We start from the raw sequence: 21201 nt of genomic DNA, 5'->3' as shown, positions 1-21201 counted from the left end.
GGCTCAACGCTCGGTTTTTGACCCTTTGCACTCTCATTATGTTGGAACTGTTAGCTGGGACTTATTTCCATTGATAGTCACCTCGCTACAGAGGTCCAAAAAATTTTGGGTTTTACCAGACGCTTCGAATCTACACGTCGAGCAGGCGATAAAGGCTGTGTTAGCCTACGTTTCCAAAGGAGAACACGGTTCTCTGGGATATGGCATGTTAAAGGTGTAAGGGGTGTATAATTCAGGACCCAAATCACAACCTTGCGGAACGTTAACTCGTCTCTTTCGCCTCTCACTTCCACCATGAATTTTCGCTCATTACAAGAGACATTACGAGAAGATATTGATCAGGAGGAGGGTTTTTAGCATAAAAGGCAATCTTCCTTCACGTCTAAGAAGTTTAGCAGAGCTGTATTGACCGTTTTCAATAGCATCTACGATATGCTGTGTTACTCGATGAGCTTGTTCTAGGGTTCCGTTGTGATTCCGAAAGCCGAGCACCTTAAGTTCTGAATGGGTTAGCAGATATCAATAGATATCAATGGTGCGCAGCTATGGCTTATCTCTCAGACGACGAGACATGGTGTCTGGTTTCGGGTGGTGGGTTGTAGCCAGCAGCTGTTTAGCCTGTTCGCTCCACTGGGTCAACAAGTTGGCCAGCCTGGCACGTTGGCCGCCTTATCTTACGCCATTTGCGCCATGTCATTGACTTTGGGTGTATGTTTGCCTTTACTTTACACTTGGCTCGCACTACCCGCCCGTGTGGTGATTAAGTGGAGGGGCAGAAACTGTGTACCCAAGACCAGAGCCCGAATGACAGTCTATTCGTTCGATCCGCCGATAGTTGACCAGATTGATAAATCAATGATAAGTTTCGACGAAGCCACAGTAAGTGGTAGGTAGCTCGTGAATTATTGGCGCGCTGTAATTGCTTGATAGATGTACGACACAACCCCTCTGAATGGCAGCCATAAATCGAAAATATCTCGCGGAAAGGCTTGTCATCCAGCTGATAAGCCCCGATTCCAAACTGAATTAGATAAATACCCAAAATGAGCAATTGTTGATTTTGTTAAGCCCTTCCACCGTAAGCGCCATTACAATAACAAGTTTAGATAACCATTAATTAATATGTATACAAATGTGTTTGATATATGTTTAAATATTAATTAGAACAATGCTGAGGGCCCCGCAATTCTTGGAAGTTGATTCATTCTCGTAGCACGTAAATCAGTTTGAACATTGTAATTGTAACGATTGTAACTTGTGGCGCCATCTGTTGGTCATGAAGGCTTTAAGTTGGCTCCTTCCCTCAGCAAATTTCGTAAATGAAGGAGCCGATTCATCAGCGTGAAAAAGTAGACGCGTATTAGTGCATACAGAAAAATGGGGTTTTCTATAAGAAAGGTGCGGGGCGCAAGTTCGTCATTGTAAATAATTGTAGGACCGCAATTTTTTTTGTTATTATATATGTACAAGTTCAAGTCCCAATAGGAAAATAGTTTTGTCTCTGCCCCCCATCTTCGAATTTTTTTAGGAAACCGCCGCCACACGAGAAAATCGCTTTCGTCGTTGGAAAAGGAAACATTCTGTGAGTCTTGGAAAATTTTAATTGATGTGAAATGAGATAGGGGAAAGGAAGACCTAAATATGAATGGATAAAGAGGTCAGAGAGCAAAGCAAATGAGTTCGATCACACATAGGTCCATCAGACATCCACTCAGTCTTGAAGACGGTGATGTAAATGTTTGTGAAGCCTTGATGTTAGAAGAAAGCATGTAATAAGCCGAAAAGATAAAATTTAATACATGCTTATTATAAAAAAATGTATTTACCCCTCATAAACATATTAGCATTATTAGATTCATGCATATATTCACATAAAGAGAGTGCTTATGTGTAGTGAAAATAGATTAAAATGTTTTAAAAAATTCTCGAGTTGGTCGCGGCTAGCTACATGAACACTTTAATTAGGACTCGCTCGAATCATAGTGCTCGAATCCTAGCGAGCATAAACATCACTTCCATAGCTGGAAGGATCATTGATTTTTCACGTGTACTCGTATTACGTCTCGCCTGAGGATTATGTACAGCGTGACGATTCGTTACATAATATGATTCAAACCTATATATTACTTAAAATACAACATGAAATTCTGCTTTAACTCGGACGACATTATCAGAGGAACAATCAAAACATGACAAGCTAATTAATGGAAAATAAATCGTTGCTCAGTTCTTTTTGGTCATTAAGTGTTCTAATTCAGGTTTAAAATAATATAATTTCTTTTTATTTTGATTTTAATTTTAATTACTTGGAAATAGTACGACTATGTCGCAAATCTGACATAGAAACAGCTGGCAAACAAATTGAAAATATGTTCTTTGCTATATGTAAATAGGTATTTGTATTTAAAACTAACTAAATTCTTGTTTAGTCTGTTTTTACTATATCTATGTCTTTTTACATTATACTTACTAACGTTTTTATTCTTATTCTGCTTGCTTTATTTTATAATCAAAATCAAGACTTAGACTTGATAGACTTAGTAACCAACTTACTATAATTACATCCAATTAAACCGTTTCATTTTTGCACTGCGTTGTTATACTTTTGTGGTCTCTGCTGTAACTGATTTTTAGTTTGGTGTATTCCCAAGCACTTAAAAGGCATAAAGCTTGGTTTTTTTTTGCTTCCATACAAAATTTAAAGTTTTAGAAGTGCAGTTTTCGCTCCTGTACACCATTAAGCACGTCACATAAAAGTTGAATTTTTTATTTGATTGTTTTTGTATAAGAAATGATAATATATTGCTTAAAGTTTGAACGTAACCTTCGCTACTGTCAAATAACTTATTAATAATTATTAATAATTATTCTAGTGTCTTTGTTTTTAACCTGTACATCATTTTGGTTCCAAAAACATGAATGTTGTTTGCCCAAACCTGACTTGCAAGTATTTTACTCGAGAAAAACTACAAACTCCAATGTGAGCGACGCGATAATGTCGATTAGTTAGTACTTTTTAAGACTTTTTCCTAGGTATACTCTTGTCCAGGGCGCAAGATTCAGCCAGCGTGGTGGGCAGCACCTTGTTGGTTGTCTCCGGGAAGAACAAAACCAATCCCGAGCAGGTGAAGCCAAATAGGGCGAATAGTAGGTGAGGCGCATATTTGTAGTAGGGGATCTGTACGGGGAATTGATTGGCACTGGTTGGATATATATCCTCTAAGCGAAGGTTACTTACCAGTAGAGTAGTCTGGGGGGACAGCATGGAGCCAAAGCGACCCATACTGGAGCAGAAGGAGAGCATGCTGTTCCTGCAGTTGGTGGGGAAGATCTCGGAGGTGAAGAAGTACAGGATCATAAAGCTGCCCGTGGACGTCATTTTGGCAAGGAAGTACAGGGTTGAAGAGGTCATAGGGTACACTAATCCAGCAAACAACATTTTAGTCTTAGTTAACCACGAGTTAGGTCACATGCTTACCTTCATCCGTGGCAGCCACTGCAAGGAGGAGGACTGCACAAGTGAACTGGCAGGAGCTGAGTGCCCGTCGGCGTCCTATCCAGTTCATGAGTGTGGTGGCCATCAGGATACCAGGCAGCTGCATAAGACCCGTCAAGCTGAAGTTCTCGAACTTGCTCCCACTCAACTTGGCTGAATGCAGGCTTAGACCGAGGGCGATCAGGGTGTGGGTGAACCACACGAAGCAGCACAGGGTGGTGCGGCAGCCCAAGGCCTGGAAGATCTGACGGAAACTGTAGTGGCCCCCGGTTGCGGAAGACTGGGTCAGCATCCGGCGGTTTGAGAGTATCAGTGCGTTAAGCTGGTGCTCCGGCAGTGCTTTTCGGTTTACTTGCGCCACCCTCCGCAGTGTGGTCTGGGCCTCCATCTCTTTCGACTGGCTGAGCAACCACCGCACGCTCTCCGGTAGGAGGCAAATGAAAATCAGGTGGAGCAGAGCTGGCGTATATAGCACACGTAGGAAGACACGCCAGTCTGTCAGATACTTGGCCACGAGGCCCATAAGGGCCTCTGGCAGGCCGTAGGTCAGGGAGATCACTGTAGCCGCCAACACGCGGTGCTTGGGGCCAACTAGCTCCACGGCGAGAAGGAAGGCGGTGGGGAAGAGCGTGCTCCCCACGACCATGTCCAGGAACTCCAAGCTCAGGAAGCTGTAGTACTCCGGCGCATGCGAGCGAGCCAGTCCAGCAAAGGAACTGAGGATTCCCGAGGCTACCAGTATGAATTTGCGCCCATATCTTAAACAGGAAACGAATTGGGCATCAATTAACAAGTCTTTGGTTACATTTATTTAGCGGCCCAAAAATACAATTGCATGGCTAGACGGCCGATCTGAATGAACATCTTAGCAACAATGAAAAGAGCGTTTTAATTCCGTTTCGATGATACCAAAATAGGTATAACCAAAGACATTCGAATAACAAGATGCCTAACGGACACACATTGGTTTTGCACTATGCAGCCACTTTTTTGGTGACGGCCAAAATTGCATTCTCTCCGCTCGCTTAAAACTGAGAGCGTAAGAAATCTAAAAATAGAGCTTGCTTGCTTATGTAAAAACAATAAACGAAAACGTGTATATGTGTGCGTACTTGTGGTAAAAGACGATTTTCGGGCCGAAAAACGAATTCACATATTTTACATATTTACATATTTATTCTAGTGTCTTTGGTATAACCCATTAGAAGCCCCTTAAAATATTTGGTGTTTTGTACATTTTCTGGGGCATAGGAAAAATTATTTAATTTAAATTATCAAACAGTTACCAAAATCTCTTTGATATAATTTTACCAATAATTTTGATATGTGCCAAATTTGTATACTTTTAAGAAAGTTTATTTTTGAAGTGAACCCAATCTTATCGTATCACTAAAACTTTAAAATGTGATTTTTTGCTTTATTCTTACCGATCGGCGAGATACCCCCCCAGTGGTATTCCCACAAACTGTCCAATATTGTTGACGGTTCCTACCATTGACAGCTTCCACTGGTCAGCGCAGAAAATGCCAAACTGTGGTAATATAAATTAGATTAGGGTTGCTGGAAGTCACCTTGAATCATACCTCAGTTGCTATTGTCTTTTCGCCGCTCCCCAGCTTATAGCCAGCATCGCAGGGGACACGCTGACCCACATCAAAGCTACTGACATTGCATGAAGGTTCACCCACGAGGTCGGATCGTACGGCGTACTGCTGACATTGAGCCCAGTTGCCGTGGCGCTGGGGAGTGGTGAAATTTAAGAAAGGTTCTTCATACCTGGAGTCCAACCCATCGCACAGGGTGATGTTGCACCTATGAAGAACTTCCGACGTAAAAGTACAGCACCATAACCATTTCACTGACCCACCTGTGGGGCACATCGCCAGCGGTGAAAACGTAGGAAATGGAGTAGAAGGCGTTGCAGATAATGGGTAGGCAAAGCAGCAAGTAGTTGAAGACTTGAAAACGTCCGAACTGGCCAATCTCAACGATGATCGCGTCCAGCTGGTTCTCCTCCGACGTCTTCGGTGGGTCTATGTCACCCGGTCCGGATTTAGGCTTCTCCGAAACCGCCTCCGTTTGGTTCAGCTTTAGCATGCTGCTGCCGATATCGCCAAGCGCCGACAAGTGACTGACTTCCGGCTTGGAATGCCGCACCCGCGATGTCTAGCTCCCTTAATTGGCTAAGTTATTCACGGCGGAGAAATCTGTCCGCAAGCAGTTCCCCTGGCGCTTTCGCACGTTAAATTACCTTAGCACGGCTACCGAAGTCAGAATTTATTTGCCAGAATAAGTAGTGACTATGAGCGGCTCCAATGCAGCCGTATTTTAATGCTGGTAGGTGAATAAATTTTCAGGTCATCGGAAAATAGTAGGGCCATTATAATGTAATTATGCTTTATTGTTTAGATTCAATGAAAGAATTAAAAATATCACTAGATCTTGTTGTTTTTGTCGTAAAATGTGCTTTAAGTGGGCAAATAAAACGGTCGAGGAAACCAACGTATAACTAGGTTACAAATACTGCTTAGGTTTTAAAGCAAAGTTTAAAGAAAACTCGGTTAAAGATTTAGTACATTTACAAATGCAGGTATAAATGAATTTCTAACAAGTATCGGTCGCACATCTGGTTATATATGGCAACTAAAGCATAAGTGCGCAACGAGCTAGTTATTTTACAACCTACAGCTCAGGAGTTTTCCCCATCAGCTCAGTTCCATAAATCACCGAAAGCTGGAGTATTCGAATGTAGTTTTTTGTGTCAAACATAATTGTCAATAATTAACGCCCTGTATGGATGTGCCCTAAAATTACAAAATACATTTCGATCGATCTGTGGCAAAAGTGGAAAAGCTTTGTGAGTTGACTACTTTGCTACGTTAATATCAATCTTATCAATTTTCAATATGATAATTTTGGTTTAAACTATTTTAACGAGGAATGTAGATCGCCTACAGGTTATACATGGGATTACTAGTAGCGTCGAACAGCTGGGTTCCTGTTGACTCGATCATGGACCGCAGTGCAATACTCCGCTGCTTGGCCACCGCCTTGCGTAATGTTAACTCAAACACATTTTCCTCGTCTATGTTATCCATCGGCATATGATCCCTGTGACCCTCCTTTCGATCAGGAGTTTTAAAGACAAGCTCCTCGTTTTCATACAAGATACATGTCTCGGCAAATTCCGTGGCGAAATATTGTGCGGTGTTGCGATTTTGAATCGCTTCGCTGGGAAAGCATTGCAAAAGTTCCTCAAAGCTAAGCTCAGCCACCAGATTGTTTAAAATCTCTGCGAAAGTGTAAGCCATTGAATTACGTAAGTAGTTAAACATAGTAAAAGCAACAAACCCGTAATGTGTGCCTTCCAATTGGGCAGCGCCTCCTGCTTGCTTAGTATTTTCCGCAAGAGACTCTCCCAATGCTTTGGCGTAAACCCGCAGGACTGCAAGTAAAGAAATATTTAAAAGTCTTAATATAAGTTGATAATCAAACATTTTGGTTTGTTTAATTTTGATATCCAAACGGCATCATCCTATATACTCTGTTCGGCATTTTTTTAATTTACGTTATAAACAGTTTCATTATTTGAATAAGACACTACAAATTTTAGATTGTGAGCCTTACCTTTCCATACTGCCACAAAAAGGCGGGACAGAAACTAAGCAGGTAATTTATGGCCAAGTTCTTGGGCAACACGATCACCAGAAAACTGTCTATGCCGATTAAATTAGGCGTCTTCTGTATGAAGGCGAGGAACTCCGAGACGATTTCACGATCCACCTTGGTAGAAGCTAACAGACTCTGTATCTTCAGGGTGAGGGTCAGCAACTCGTTATGCCAGCTAAGGAAGCGCACCTCGAACTCTCCGTCATCCTTGTTCGGATAGCTAAAATCGCTACGCTCGAAAGGCGGAAGGCGGTTCAGATATTGCGGTCGCTCCAACAAGCAGGGAATTGGGCGAATGTAGGCCTTGATGTGGCGATCATACTCCTCTCCCTCAGGCAGCTTATAGTCCGGAATTAAGGGCACATAAATAAGCTTGCCGGCCAACGGATCGTTGGGATTCCTTACAATCGGTTTTGGGCTGTAGTTAGGTGCCATTCCCACCATGTAGGAAATGCATTCCATTCGCAGGTTCATAAATTCCTCGCGGCTTGTTTGTTGCTCAACGTCCGCTGATTGCAGATCTGTGATGAGATCACTTAGAGCCTTTAGCCGTCCCATGTACATTCGAAACAGTATCTTGAGACCCTTGAGATTAGTCGCAGCCACATCGTCGTCAGCCTGAGGCTGTGAAAGCGAGGCATTTGAATTGCGCTTTTGAAAAGGCGAGGACTGTTGTTCCTGCAGCTGGTCGTAGACGATTCGCTGCTGCCTGCCACTGATTGACAGGCTTGCCGATCGCTCTTCGTGCGCCGAACTGGCGCAAGAGCTGGACAGTGATTGGGCATCCGCCTCGCTGTGCAGCGAGGGAGCCCGCGAACTGCTGCACTCCTCGTCGTAATCGTCATCCAGTTGTGGCGGCGTTTGCGAACGAATCTCGTGGGGTTGCAAGGATGAGCTAACATCGTAGAGATCATAGAAGTACACTTGCAGAATGTTTACGAACACCTTCTGAGAGGTCTGGTTCCCCTTCTGGCCAATGTGCGAGGCGATGTAGTTAAGAAAGAGCTGCAGAATCACGTCCAGAGTCATGCTGTGCTCGATGCAAAGCGCATGAATAAAAGCATCACTGATAGCTTCAAGCAGTGCTGGCTGCTCGTTGGCCAACAGAATCGTCTCGCAAAAGTCCGAGAAGGATACTATGGTACTCGGAGCTGGCGTTCCGACTGGAGCTGGTTTGCTCTTCGCCGCCATCCGTCGACTTTTTCTAGCTCGCAAACTTAATGCCTGGGAGTCAGCTTGCTGTTGATTGCGTCGCTGATAAATCACAGTACTGTCGTCGAACAGAACGTTTTTGTGCCGTATTAAAGCTGTGGCTAGGTTGCGTCTCGTGGATTTTGAAACTACCTCCTGAGCCAGCAAATAGTTGGACATACGGCACGCAGTCACGGCCAGCAGAAGATTTTCATCGGGAGAACTAAATGGTAAACATATTTATAATTAAAATAACAGATTTTTACCGAAATAAGTCTACTTACAGTTTGTCCAAGTATTTCAGGTAGTTTATCAACTCCCCGCTTATTGAGTCCGCTACAATAGGTGAGACTAGCATTATCTGCGGAATTTCCGAGGGTGCATGTTTGATGAACATGTTAAGGAACTCCAGCGAAATTGGAACCTGCTTGTAACCTTGCTGGATCACCCTAGCTGGTGTAAAATACGGACGAACTGTCTGGTTCAAAAAGGCCGACTTCAAACGATCCGTTCCCAGGCAAAGCAGAAACAGCTTAACTGTGTATATCAGACCCGAGAGCTCAAGTGGGGTCACGTTTTCCTCGGTGTCCATTAAATTCTGTACGTAGTTATTGAAAATATCTACAAGATGAAGCTGACACATTCTGTAGAACCCTGTAGCCTGGAGATATACTTCCTTTTTGCTTGAACTGTTCGAAAGTTGAAGGATAAACAATATGAATATATTATGAACAGACAAAGCTATTATTTCTAATAATCAAAGGTTAAAGTCAGAAGAGGCAATTTGTTTATAATTTCAAATTTAATTTACATTAAATAAAAGTCAAAAGAATTTAAATCCAAGCCAGGTTTTTTTGGTGTATCAAATCAATCAATACTGATAAAGAATATACGTACAGCACTTATGTGGTTTCTCCGTTACTGCGTTTTAAACTACTGACAGTTTGGGACGGGTTGTAGAAAGACAGACGGACACGCTCAGATCGACTCAGCTAGTAATCCTAATCAAGAATATACATAAACTAATAGGGTCGGAAACGCAATCCACCTGTTACATACTTTTCAACGAATCTAGTAAGCGTTTTGCTCTACGAGTAAGATGTATTAAGCCTAAGAAAGTTATGTTCGGCAAGTCCAAGAGCAGTTAAAACCAGGTGATAAGCCTGCGTGCTGATCCTGATCAACAACATTTTTAATAAGTTTAAGTTTTCGTACCGTATTGAGAAATCCGCTAGTTTTCTGCAGTTTGCCATGAACATTTTCCGAAGCTGCTGCTCCCGGTCCGCTCCCAAGCGCTCGCCCTGCAGTGTGAGACTTAATCGCAGCATGACATGCGCCTCCTCCATGAGATCGAAAAAGTTTGAGCTGCTCGCGCTGCGGTACGATTCCGCAATGCCCTCAAGATCCTCTATGACGCACTCCACCCTAGGTACCTCTAGGTTGTACAGCGTCCACTCGTTGGCCACCGTCGAGGATTGGACTGCACTGCTGCTCCTTAGCAGACTATTGTGTTTCGCCTTCGCTTCGGCCAATAGGCGTGCAGCAATGTTTCTCTTGACAGCTACGACTTGAGTGCCAGGCACTTCGCTCATGCTCCGCCGCTTGTGCTGCTCCAGAGCTGCATTCGTAATAAGCACTAGCTGCTCTCGGTTCACGCAAACGAACTGAACATGCATAAACGCTGCCAGACCCACGACGGCGATGGGGGAACTCACATCCGGAGCGGACTCCTCTGGGAACAAACCTCCAATAGAAGGGTACTCGAAGCGATTGTGAAAGAGCCTGTGACCAATTCGTGAGGTGTGCGTTTCGACAGACTCGGAGGTCACTGCATACATGACATAGTCGTTGATTTGGACCTGGATAACAGGTGCCGTGAAGCTGTAGCTGGCCACTGGCTTTTCGTTCTCACTGTACCACTTTCCTTGCGCAGAGAACTGGTACAGAAAGCCGTCCACACTGCTGGCCACGAGGAGGGCGTGTCCTATGCACCTCTGGTGCTGCGAAGACTTAAGCGTCCGGCGGTTTACGTGCTTAAACGTGGTCACAGCACTGGGCACCTGTTGGTTGCCCATGTCATACTCGTCGTCCACCTGGTCTACTTCCTGGCTGTTCCTTTGGTAAATGGCCTTGAGATCCATGCAACGAAAGATGTCCAGAACGCGCGGTTGATTCTCCGAAGTCTTCATGCAGATCTGCAACAGCTTGCGCACATCATATTGCACCGACGCATCATCCAGATGACTGCTCCCGGCTATGCCCCTCACATTCATTGCCTTGGCCTCGTTAACGAGCTTGATTTTAATGTCTGAGGCGCGTTGAGGACTGATGGTGATATCTAGGTTGTCATCCTGTCCCTTTCCTGCTCCGTAGTCCGTAGTCTCATCCCACTGAGATCGCAGTTCCGGCTCAAATTCCCTGCCGTACGCATTGTTAACCAGCTTGGCCACGTTGAAGTCTAACGGTGACCGTCCAGGCAAGGCACCATTCATGACAACCTGTGGTTTTGCACTACTCGTCGATTGTAGGGAATCGCTGTCGCAGCTCTGCTGACTGTGACTGGAACTGACCACGCCCCCACCTGCACCGCTGGCACTGGCCTTACTGCCCAAGCTTAGGGATTCCGAAAGCGGCTCGTCTCCGCCACCGTAGTCGTTATCCAGACAGCTTACATCCTGCCCTCCACTGGCTCTGCTAGTGAGTGCATCCACCACCTTGAAGGCCACGCAGTAGCGATTGCTGAGACAGGCGATTACGTTCTCTGCTAGACATAGACGCACTGGGACGAAGTTTAGTTGCACGAAGAACTTAAAGGGCAGAAAGTCGATGAAAGCGAACCTAGGCTGCGTGTTCTCATGAACGCACTGGGTGTATTCGTAAAGGTAAATCCTGTCACGACTGCTCACAATGATGTTTCCGGATGTCTGGCAGCATTGCACCAGCTCCGGCGGACTGCGCAACGGCAGCTCAATCACATCGATGCTCTCCACCAACGGCGTCTTGGGCGTGGTCATCGATGCTATTCGAATGGTAATGGGCAACTCGTTTAGCCGGCTGTCCGGGAACTTCCAGAAGTTGGCGTAGATGCGTACGAACATCTTCGTGTCGTCCTCAGAGCAGACTGTATTGCTGTTGCTGCTTGATGTGCAGCTAATGGTGGAGGAGGAATGCACCGGACTGCCCGCCTGTTCCTTTTCAAGAGTAAGCAGGTATTTGCCTGAGGAAGATTCAGCTTTAGTAGCGTTTTTAGAAAGATATTGATATATACTCACCAGCTTCACAGTAAATAAGTTGCACCACTTCGCCCACCGTGGCCAGCGTGCTCCTGCTCGGCGTCCTCTCATCACCTGCGGTGGTGGTGGATTCTCCTGCCGTCTCATTGGATTGTCCAACGTCCTCCGGTGCCGTTCTTCTGGAGTCCTCAGATTGAGCCTGCTTGGCACCTATGTCGTAGATGTCGATGAACTGTTCAGCACTGCTGATGGCTATGCGGTTGTTCCCGATCAGGCTGGCCGCCAGGATGTCACCGTTGAGGGCATACGTCTGCTGCCTGGCAAAGTTGTAGGCCTGCAGGATCTTCACCATGGTGGCTCACTATAAAAAAGACGAGGGATTCTTTCACTACGGCACTCCAGAATTGCAAACTACGCCCTCAGCTTAGTAAAGTGACTTCATCGCCGGACGTACACAGACTGATGGCCTCACCGTGAATCAGACACTAGAGTAGAGAGTTCTCTAACTGAGCGTGGGACAGAGAAAGGGAGAAGTCCGAGTGACAGTGGATTGGCGGACCGCTTAGCGGGGCTCAAGTGGTTCTTGTTTGGGCATGTGAACCATTAGCATAATTGTGCGCTTATGCTGGGGTCAGGGATCGGAAGAGTGGATAAGCGGATGAGGGCTAAGGCTAGCGCATATGGGGTAGCTAGGCTAGGATAGGCCTTTTAAAGAGAGAAGCAATTAAATTAATTTAGACTTAGCGGTAGAATATTTTGTTATACCCCAATGGTGCTCACAAATATCTTTCGTGATTGCAGATACAGTCGCGATCAAAATGAACAAATGAGTTTGTTACTTCCTTAACTACAAAAAGTAGGGAAACAATAAAAAAACTGTGTGTGATAAACACATTTTGTATTGCATATTCAAAAATATCAGAATTAAAGATGTGCAACCGAACTTTTGATCACCTTTTTTAAAAGATTGAATATACATAAGTGGTACATTTGGTAAAACAAGAACCCGCCCTAACGTCGTTCGGCGTCAAGGATTCCAATAGGTCAGTGCTGCACCTTCACTTCAGGTGGAAGTCCCGCGGTCTCATACGCTTTGACCATAAAGTAAACAGACAAGAAATTAGGTCACGACAGTATACAAAAACACGCCCTTCCTGATTTCCGCCGCCCAATACCACAGGCATACCATGGGCGATTAAAGTGGGCCCGGTATCCCAACCCCGATTCCGAGTAGCTATACGTGAGTTAGCCCAATTAAGCCATTGGACATTCGCTGGACATACACTCGGCGCATCAATCAAAACAGCCGGCCAGGAGGCGGAACACGGAAGCGGCGTAGCCGGAAATAGAGCGCCCCCTACATGGATTGACATTTATTTCTGGTCGCTCGGTCAAATCAATAATTCCCGCGGCCGTAATCCGAGCATTAACCCAAATGAACTTGGGCAATGGAAACGCCAGGATAGGCAAATGGTAGTTGGATAAGGGGGAGGGGGGAGGTAGTCACTAAGAGATGTGTGTGTTTCCAGTTGCATTTTGGCAGCCGCTTATATTGAAAAATCAATATCTAAGCATTTTGTTAGGAGGAGCCGCTGGAAACTTGGCAAATAATTTACACTGTGGCAATGTCTTACGTATAAACTCGTTTTAATATTCCATTCAGAAAAACAGAAGACAGGGTTTAAGGATTTTTGAAATGCATTATTCTTCGGGGTAGATGTTCGGACAATGTATGTTACTGTGTAATAGGTGGTAGTTATGTCACGTAAATATAACTTCTAGCCGGACTGCACATAATATTCACTCGTTTGTTTATATTTTTTCCGAGTGAGAAACAATAAACTTAAGAATATTCAATATAGTGTGGCCAGGTTTTGCTCTCTAGAAAATATTGCGAAGCACGGATTGGGTAAGCTACACTAGACTACAAAGCATCGATACATTATTAATACCCTCTAATTTTGTATTTCTAATTAGCTTGGTAATAAGAGAGTCTTTAAAAGTTTAAAGCTCCACTACTATCGAATATATGTGGTCAACAATATTCATTACTTCTATTTAATGGAATATCTAACTTAGAAATGATTTAAATCGAAGAATTGAAACCGCTATTCACAACTGCTTTGAAATATGTTATAGAGCATATAATTATTATTATTATTCAAACTTTGTTCAAATTTGAATATGGGAAATACTTTAGTATATCTAGTATTCAAATGCATCTAATCGGTATTTTAAGAAGTCCCCGCCACGGCCACACTCTTGGCGCGCAGTGAAATTCGCGTAATAATACGAAATGAAATCATGTCCAGCGCACGCAGCCATGTTAGCATGCAGAGCAAGTACGACCGCGTGGTCCTGCTGGTGGACATGGACTGCTTCTTCTGCCAGGTGGAGGAGAAGCAGCATCCGGAGTACCGCAACCGCCCGCTGGCCGTCGTCCAGTACAATCCCTGGCGAGGTGGAGGCATCATAGCGGTGAACTACGCGGCTCGTGCCAAGGGAGTCACTCGCCACATGCGCGGCGACGAGGCGAAGGACCTATGTCCGGAGATCGTGCTCTGCCAGGTGCCGAATATACGGGAGAAGGCCGACACCAGCAAGTACCGCGATGCCGGCAAGGAGGTGGCCAACGTGCTGCAGCGCTTTACGCAGCTCCTGGAGCGCGCTTCAGTAGATGAGGCGTACTTGGACATAACGGAGACCGTTAATCATCGCATGCAGCAGATGCAGAGTGTAAGCGCTGGCACAAATTAAAAAACGTTTCCTTATTCTTTTACTCGTTGCAGGGAGCCTTTGCTCTGCAGCCGCAGGAATTGGTAAACACCTTTGCCGTGGGCTACCCCAACATTGGCGACTACGTCAACAAGATAACAAATCGCTTTGCCAATCCCTACATGGACGACGAACGCTACCAGATGTCCTACGACCAAAACGACCTTCCCGCCGTCCGACAGAGCGACATTCGGCTCCTTATTGGCGCCTCTGTGGCGGGCGAAGTCCGTGCGGCTGTAAAAAAAGAGACAGGCTACGAGTGCTCGGCTGGAATAGCGCACAATAAGATCCTGGCCAAGTTAGCAGCTGGAATGAACAAGCCCAACAAGCAGACCATTTTGCCGCTGGCGGAAACCGCCAGCCTCTTCGACTCTTTGCCTGTTGGCAAGATCAAGGGATTGGGTGGCAAATTCGGTGAGGTGGTGTGTGACACATTAGGCATAAAGTTCATGGGCCAGGTTGTCAAGTTTTCGGAGGTAGAGCTGCAACGCAAATTTGACGAGAAGAATGGGTGGGTTCCTCAAGAGGAGTAGACCACGTTCAAAGTAACTTATTTCCTCTTGTTCCAGCACCTGGCTATTCAACATCTCTCGCGGCATAGACCTAGAAGCCGTGACTCCCCGCTTTTATTCGAAAAGCATTGGCTGCTGTAAAAAGTTTCCAGGTAGAAATAACATTACGGGATTGAAAACCCTTCAACATTGGCTTGGTGAGCTTTCCTCCGAGATCAACGACCGCCTTGAGAAGGACTTTATCGAGAACAATCGCAGGGCCAAACATATGGTGGTGCAATATGTGCAGGACATTGACGGCGAGGAGGTGGCCAGCTCCCGCTCGACTGCTCTTAAAGATTACGACCAGGAATCCATCGTAAGATTTTCCCTAGACCTAATCAGGGCAAACACTAAAACGTTTCTGCGTCCGGGCAGCGAGTCTGCTTTGAACAATGCTATCAAGTTCCTTGGCATTAGTGTTGGCAAGTTCGAAGCCGTCTCTAGTGCGCAAAACAGGCTGCAGGAGATGTTTGCCAACCAGGCTGCCAAGAAACGAAGGATCAGCGGAGAGGAACCAGGGCAACCGCCTCAAGTTCAAATGGAGAAAAAGCAGAAGCAAACGGAGGAAGTTAAGATGAAGAACTTCTTTGCAAACTATTTGCAAGGAGCTAAGAAAGAGGATGCAAAAGCAGACGGAATTTCTGTGAATCCCTTGGCTGCTGCATCAGCTGCTCCAAAAAAGAATTTCGTAGAGGAGTACAAACAGAAACTTCATGAGGCCGTAAGGACTGAAGCTGCCGCCGAAGGAACTGTTCTCACATCAACACCACCGGAGTTTAAGGAAAGCTTTTTTTCACAGTACCTAAAACAACAAAAAAAGACAGGAGATCAGGGGTCGGTGACATCAAAGGAGGACTCCTTGGATGTGCAGGGGCTGGCCGAGGAATTGGACGCCATTGAGGCTGACAACTCGAAAGATTTTGAAGAAGACACTGAAGAGGAGACGGAGTTAACTAGTGATATCCACATGTCTAAGCCTGAAGGACAGTCATCCGATGCCGGGCAAGAACAGGATCCAAACACCTTGAGTGATTCAACAGGGAAAGACGTATACGTTAAAACTGATATAGTGCTTCCCCCGCTTACTGAAGACGAATTGAAGCCTTCAACGTCAAAAAGAAAGTTCGATGAGATCGAAAGTTCTGGAAGTAATTACAAGGAAAGTTACGTAGAGTTTGCAGTACCCAACCTTCGCATCGATCTTTTGCCTACTATTAAATGCGATCAGTGCGGAGCAAACATTCCCGACGAAGTTAAGTCCCTACAAACCCATAGAGACCATCACTTCGCTCAGGAACTAAGCCGAACGCTGAGAAGCACCGAGCGGGAAGAGAGGACGCAGATCCGACAGAAAATATCTCCTAAGCCGACGCCACCCAAGAAGAGCAAGAAGACGGCTGGTTCTGGTAGCAGTTCCAACAGTACGGCACCACCGAGTAACAGCATAATCAAGTTCTTCAGCGCAAAACCAACTCAGGAGCAAGCGCCCAGTGATCCACAGATGCAGCAGTGCACCGAGTGTAAGGCTTTCATCAAGTGTGTAGACATGCCAGAACACTTAGACTACCACGTAGCCAAAAACCTTCAACGTGAACTAAACCAGCAGGATCTGCGAACTCGAACCGCGGCTCTGAACAATGAAAAAACATCTCCAGCTCAGACAAAGAAACAAACTCAGAAAAAACTGAACTCAACCATTTCTGCCTCTTCAAGCGGAACAAAGACAATTGCCCAGTTTTTCAGCCAAAGCAATTAGAGAAACCCTTACACCGCTCCAAGTATTGGAACCTATATAAGTACCTACAAATGGACCAAGGACAAATTTACTTCACTTTAAGATTAAAACATTTTCTCATTCAATTCCGAATCAAAATCAATAATAATTTTTTGCTTGCACATATCCTAGCTATTAAAATCTCAATCTGGCTCTGGACAGCAAATTGATTGGACTTCATTTTTTTTTTCGAGTAATGAAACTCTTAGATTTAATTTTTTTGTTTTATTTTTCCAATTTTAGGCTTAAGTATTAATGTTGATCATTACCATCCATCCGTTGAATAATAAAACACAATGCTTTGTCAATGCTAAATATTATATATGTATAGTATTGTTTGTTCTTAGAGTTATAACACATTTGAAGAGAAATGTCTTTGTATTTGCAGGCTGCCTTAAAATAAGATTACCTTAGAATTACTGCGCTTGTGTTGCCGTGACGACTAGATCGAGATCCTTGCTCTTCGACTGCTTCTTGACGCCTATGGCGTCCGCTTCCTGCACTGTTGTCGGCAAAACTACGTTGGTGGTCTCTGGGAAGAACAGCGTGAGCAGGCCGCTCACGATGGCGGCGCCGGCGAAGAGCATGGCAGGAGCATTGGCATAATACTTGGCCTGTGGAGAAAGGAAAAGGAAGCAATTAGATACAGGAGGAGATCCTTATAGCATTGAGCACCCACCAGTAGAGGCGTCTGCGGGGCCAGCATGGAACCAAACCTGCCCATCATGGAACAGAAGCTAAGCAGACTGTTCCTCAGATTCGTGGGATAGATCTCTGAGGCAAAGAAATAGAGCACCTGGAAGCTGGCAGTGATGGTCAGTTTGCCAACAAGAAATAGCAACAATTGAAGCACCGGCTGATCCGCGCCGGTGAAGATCGTCCCGATGCAGCAAAGACCGCTGGCCAGCATCAGCCCGCAGAGAGAGTACCGCCGGCCGAAGCGGTCCATGATGAGCAGGGGCATAAAGAAGCCGGGAATCTCAACAAGGGCGATGTAAGCGAAGTTATTGTACTTGTCTCCATCCAGCAGCACAACATTAAGGCTCAATCCGTAGTAGACCAGCACGTGTACAATCCAGCAGAAGGAGCAGTTGGCAATACGCCACTTGAAGTTCTTGAAAGCCTCGCGGATGGGGAAACGGCTTTCCGACGACTGCTGCAACTTGTCCCGATTGGCCAGCACAAGCTTGTCCAGCATGCTCTCCGGCAGCTCGCGCTGGTTCACATGGGCGGCTCGCCGAAGGATATTCTTGGCCCGCTCCTCCTTGCCCTGACTGAGCAGCCAGCGCACGCTCTCCGGCAGGATCCAAAAGTAGGCCAGCAAGATCAGCGAGGGCCCGTAGGTGATGCGCAGTAGGATCCGCCAATCGTGGAACGCCTTGGCGGACATGGCGAGCAGCACCTCACCCACCGCGTAAAAGACCGTAATCACGCTGCACGCCAGCACGCGTCGCTTGGGTCCCACCAGCTCGATCCCGATCACGAAACAGGTGGAGTACAGCGTACTGCTGGTCATGTTGTCCAGGAACTCGAACACAAGGAACCAACCGTAGCTGGGCGAGAAGGAGCGAATTACGCCAAGCACGGCTCCCAATATTCCGCCCAGAGCGATTGAGAAACTCCGTCCATATCTGTACAAAATTTTGACAATGTGATAATCAAGGAGCATAAAGTTAAGTTGTGGTGTACCCTTACCGATCCGCCACAAAGCCTCCGATGGGAATACCGAAGAATTGTCCCAGGTTGTTTATGGTTCCCACCATAGATAGCTTCCATTCATCATCGCAGAAAATGCCAAACTACAATGGAACTGTTTTTCAAATCTTTTGTCGCCCACACGTACTTAGAATTTAGAATAATTGAATTCGCTCATTTTGAACATTCACGTTCTTAGCAATGGCGTACACGAAATATTTATTAAGCTACGAGAGGTATTTCGAAATTAAATGCTGAGCTCAAAATTGTGATATACGTACTGTACAAAATTCCTTTTATGCCGAGCATAAATCAACCTTGTGAAAAATTAATGGAAATTGGATTCAGTCAAAGCTATCAGTCCCACTGAATATTTACCTAAATGGTAACCCAATTTGACTAGGAACATCTTAATCTCAATTTGTGTTTTCATGTTGCAATTGCTGTGCCACAAGCCTGGCAACTGTGGCACTTATCTGCCAGTCACTGTGCTCGCATCTACGTGTCCAATTGTCTGATAAAGAATGTTTTAGCAAGAAAGCTCATCAGGCCACTTAGGCAACAGCTTCCGACATTATCATAGGGCACATAATAAACTGTCCAAAGACCAGGGTAACAGATGCGACCGCGAAAACTAAATTTGTTTACCCTATGGGTGGTAAAATTCCTCGATTATGCCTAAATTGCTGACTAAATATTATGAATTCTGTTTACCTTTGGACCTTCACACTGGTCTTTCTGTTGATTCAGCTGGCATACTGGGCGTATGCGTTATACTCACTACTAAATATCGCATTATAAATACGTTAAGAGTTTTACGACCATTTACTGCAATCCCCTCTTCACTTTCCCAATTCATTTCAGGCCCCGTCTGAGTGCCCACTATTTGATTACGATTGTCAACTACTCAATGTCGGTTATCAGTGAAGTATTTACCGCTCAATTTAGTCATTGAACCCGTGTGAATGGACAGGTTTAGCGATCCTAGGTTTGTTTTGCTCCCATTAATCCTGCAACAAAAATAACTACAAAAATCAAGAGAGTTCCTCACTGTCAGGCCAAAGATATTAGAATAATTCTAGTGTCTTTGGTCAGACCCCTTCTATTCATCTCTATTTTCTAACTTTTATAGTTCCCGAGATTTTGAGGTTCATACGGACAGACGGACATGACCGATAATATGTATACTTTATAGGGTAGCAATTACTTTCTTCTTCAAGTCTTGTATACCCGTTACGCGTAGAGAATAATATCTCTGTAGCTACAATGATTGTTTATAAGCCTAATTAAAGAAGACTCAAATTACAAAAACGCGTAACGGCATAATGTGCTAAAATTTTTGAAGAATGAGGAATCTAGTATGTGAGCCCACGTTTTATAAACAAGCACGTTTTTTATACCACTCGGAGTTATTAGCTCCACCAGCGAGCTAATCAATCAGTAATCAATCCAATTTGGGATTTCATTCTGATAGTTCAAAGATAAGAGTGGGTTTGTTGTGATGAAACTCTTTTAAGAGTGTGTAGCGGGGCTAATCGGATGACTTATTGACAAAGTCCAACGTCTGCCACATCAAGATTTAGTCGTCTAGCATGCAGTTTTCGTAGGCCCCGATAATAGCACCCCCCTCGGTAGCTTTGGAACTCACGTCATTGGAAATGGTAACTTCATCGTCGCGGAAAACGAACTCGTTGTGGGCGCAGGCCTCCTTGTTTCTTGTGAAGTGGTCGGCCGTGCAGATGTCCACCGAATGGTTCCATTGGGGCAGCTCCGAGTTGGTGAACCGATTGCATGAGTCCAGATCCTTGCCGTTCTTGGGGATACTCCAATCGGTGTGCGGCTCGTAGTAGTTGCTTCCAGGCAAATCGCACTCTGCCACGCTACATCTGTCGGTGAGAGGAGTTCCGTCATTTCGAGTCGCACAATTGCCACCAAGGACCCATTAATAGCATTAAATGGCCATTAACTTCACCTGTGCGTCACTGTGGCAGCGGTAAACACGTATGTGACCGAGAACATGGCGTGGAACATCATCGGCAGGCAGATCAGCACAAATATGATCAGCTGGAAGCGCCCGAACTGCCCCAGGTGCTTCAGGATGGCGTCCAGAGTGACGTCTTCCGAGTCCTTCGCCGGTGGCGACACCGCCACCGCCGGGTCTGCGGGTGGCGCTCCGCTGGCTGCCATTTCCCAATCCCTGCCTTCGATAATACGGGGACACAATTAAGGCACACGTTTTCGCTTTATTTATGCACTAGCGCTGCGTTATTTTCATTCACAGAAAATACGTATATATATTTATTTTTACCCTCGCGCCGAGCACTTTGCGATGTGTAGGGCACCGAACCGCGTCTCCGACTGCGACTGGCCTGCTGAGATCTCCGGTTCCACAATGCGAGCAATCAACGAGCGGTCGCGATCGCAGTCCGTCGGCGAATGGGACAGATCGCATACCGACCAACTGTTGATGGGCATGGGCATGGTTATGGGGCGCCTTGATAAGATTGCCGGATTCATGGGGTTCCGAGTTTGGGTAGGCTCGCCTGGAGATTATGCCGCGGTGTGTCGGTCCGGGATTGGCTGTGGTGAAGGTGGATCGCGGGAGTAGGGTGATAGTAGCCAAAGTCCAAGAGACAGATGTCTTGGTCTCAACAGCAAGAGAAAAAATATAGTATTTCATAGAATTTCGTCCTGATGGACTGCGTGCGGACTGCTTCGTCACGTAACTAAAACACTCTTAATAGCCAGCTAACTGAATTAGTAGTGCTGTGGAAAATCATATGTGTTAAACTAGGTAGATCTAGTCAAATGAAT

At 45.4% G+C, this 21201-nt stretch overlaps 4 protein-coding genes across 4 annotated transcripts; 1 reads left to right on the top strand and 3 right to left on the bottom strand.

Annotated features, from left to right (window-relative positions):
• Window positions 1-1827: 1827 nt before the first annotated feature.
• On the bottom strand, window positions 1828-5731 carry LOC6739085 (solute carrier family 22 member 3). The gene is made up of 6 exons (XM_002085842.4): window positions 5364-5731; window positions 5080-5308; window positions 4924-5027; window positions 3479-4254; window positions 3239-3420; window positions 1828-3178 (listed from the first exon to the last, which is right to left on the bottom strand). The coding sequence occupies exons 1-6, from the start codon at window positions 5591-5593 to the stop codon at window positions 3017-3019; spliced, it is 1683 nt and encodes a 560-aa protein (XP_002085878.2). The 5' UTR covers window positions 5594-5731; the 3' UTR covers window positions 1828-3016.
• A 145-nt stretch (window positions 5732-5876) lies between these two features.
• Window positions 5877-13494, bottom strand: LOC6739084. Its single transcript, XM_016171920.3, has 7 exons — window positions 13224-13494; window positions 11629-11950; window positions 9572-11573; window positions 8641-9045; window positions 7124-8579; window positions 6848-6941; window positions 5877-6788 (listed from the first exon to the last, which is right to left on the bottom strand). The coding sequence occupies exons 2-7, from the start codon at window positions 11939-11941 to the stop codon at window positions 6448-6450; spliced, it is 4611 nt and encodes a 1536-aa protein (XP_016032927.1). The 5' UTR covers window positions 11942-11950; window positions 13224-13494; the 3' UTR covers window positions 5877-6447.
• A 326-nt stretch (window positions 13495-13820) lies between these two features.
• LOC6739083 (DNApol-eta) lies at window positions 13821-17012 on the top strand. Its single transcript, XM_002085840.4, has 3 exons — window positions 13821-14325; window positions 14379-14875; window positions 14934-17012. The coding sequence occupies exons 1-3, from the start codon at window positions 13894-13896 to the stop codon at window positions 16672-16674; spliced, it is 2670 nt and encodes an 889-aa protein (XP_002085876.1). The 5' UTR covers window positions 13821-13893; the 3' UTR covers window positions 16675-17012.
• Window positions 16993-20821, bottom strand: LOC6739082 (organic cation transporter protein). The gene is made up of 6 exons (XM_039294308.2): window positions 20696-20821; window positions 20360-20588; window positions 20036-20273; window positions 18388-18491; window positions 17372-18323; window positions 16993-17306 (listed from the first exon to the last, which is right to left on the bottom strand). Exons 2-6 carry the CDS (start codon window positions 20572-20574, stop codon window positions 17109-17111), a joined length of 1707 nt encoding a protein of 568 aa, XP_039150242.1. The 5' UTR covers window positions 20575-20588; window positions 20696-20821; the 3' UTR covers window positions 16993-17108.
• Window positions 20822-21201: the final 380 nt, after the last annotated feature.

Source organism: Drosophila simulans, chromosome 3L, assembly GCF_016746395.2.
Source record: "Drosophila simulans strain w501 chromosome 3L, Prin_Dsim_3.1, whole genome shotgun sequence".
In the NCBI taxonomy this organism is placed as follows: Eukaryota; Metazoa; Arthropoda; class Insecta; order Diptera; family Drosophilidae; genus Drosophila; species Drosophila simulans.
The sequence above is the reverse complement of the archived record's forward strand: the minus strand, read 5'-3'. Positions and strand labels throughout refer to the sequence as shown.

Excerpts from the sequence above, each read along its gene's own strand:
- LOC6739085 (XM_002085842.4), bottom strand. The coding sequence starts at position 5,593 with ATGCTAAAGCTGAACCAAACGGAGGCGGTTTCGGAGAAGCCTAAATCC. Across the intron at positions 4,255-4,923 it reads GGGGGGTATCTCGCCGATCG|ATATGGGCGCAAATTCATAC; the intron begins GTAAGAATAAAG and ends TTCCTGTTTAAG. Across the intron at positions 3,421-3,478 it reads AGTGGCTGCCACGGATGAAG|TGTACCCTATGACCTCTTCA; the intron begins GTAAGCATGTGA and ends TTGCTGGATTAG.
- LOC6739084 (XM_016171920.3), bottom strand. The coding sequence starts at position 11,941 with ATGGTGAAGATCCTGCAGGCCTACAACTTTGCCAGGCAGCAGACGTAT. Across the intron at positions 9,046-9,571 it reads CTAGCGGATTTCTCAATACG|TTCAAGCAAAAAGGAAGTAT; the intron begins GTACGAAAACTT and ends ACTTTCGAACAG. Across the intron at positions 6,789-6,847 it reads TTGGAAGGCACACATTACGG|AGATTTTAAACAATCTGGTG; the intron begins GTTTGTTGCTTT and ends ACACTTTCGCAG.
- LOC6739083 (XM_002085840.4), top strand. The coding sequence starts at position 13,894 with ATGTCCAGCGCACGCAGCCATGTTAGCATGCAGAGCAAGTACGACCGC. Across the intron at positions 14,326-14,378 it reads GCATGCAGCAGATGCAGAGT|GGAGCCTTTGCTCTGCAGCC; the intron begins GTAAGCGCTGGC and ends TACTCGTTGCAG. Across the intron at positions 14,876-14,933 it reads AAATTTGACGAGAAGAATGG|CACCTGGCTATTCAACATCT; the intron begins GTGGGTTCCTCA and ends CTCTTGTTCCAG.
- LOC6739082 (XM_039294308.2), bottom strand. The coding sequence starts at position 20,574 with ATGGCAGCCAGCGGAGCGCCACCCGCAGACCCGGCGGTGGCGGTGTCG. Across the intron at positions 18,492-20,035 it reads AAGTTACCATTTCCAATGAC|TTTGGCATTTTCTGCGATGA; the intron begins GTGAGTTCCAAA and ends GTTCCATTGTAG. Across the intron at positions 17,307-17,371 it reads CCCCGCAGACGCCTCTACTG|GCCAAGTATTATGCCAATGC; the intron begins GTGGGTGCTCAA and ends CTTTCTCCACAG.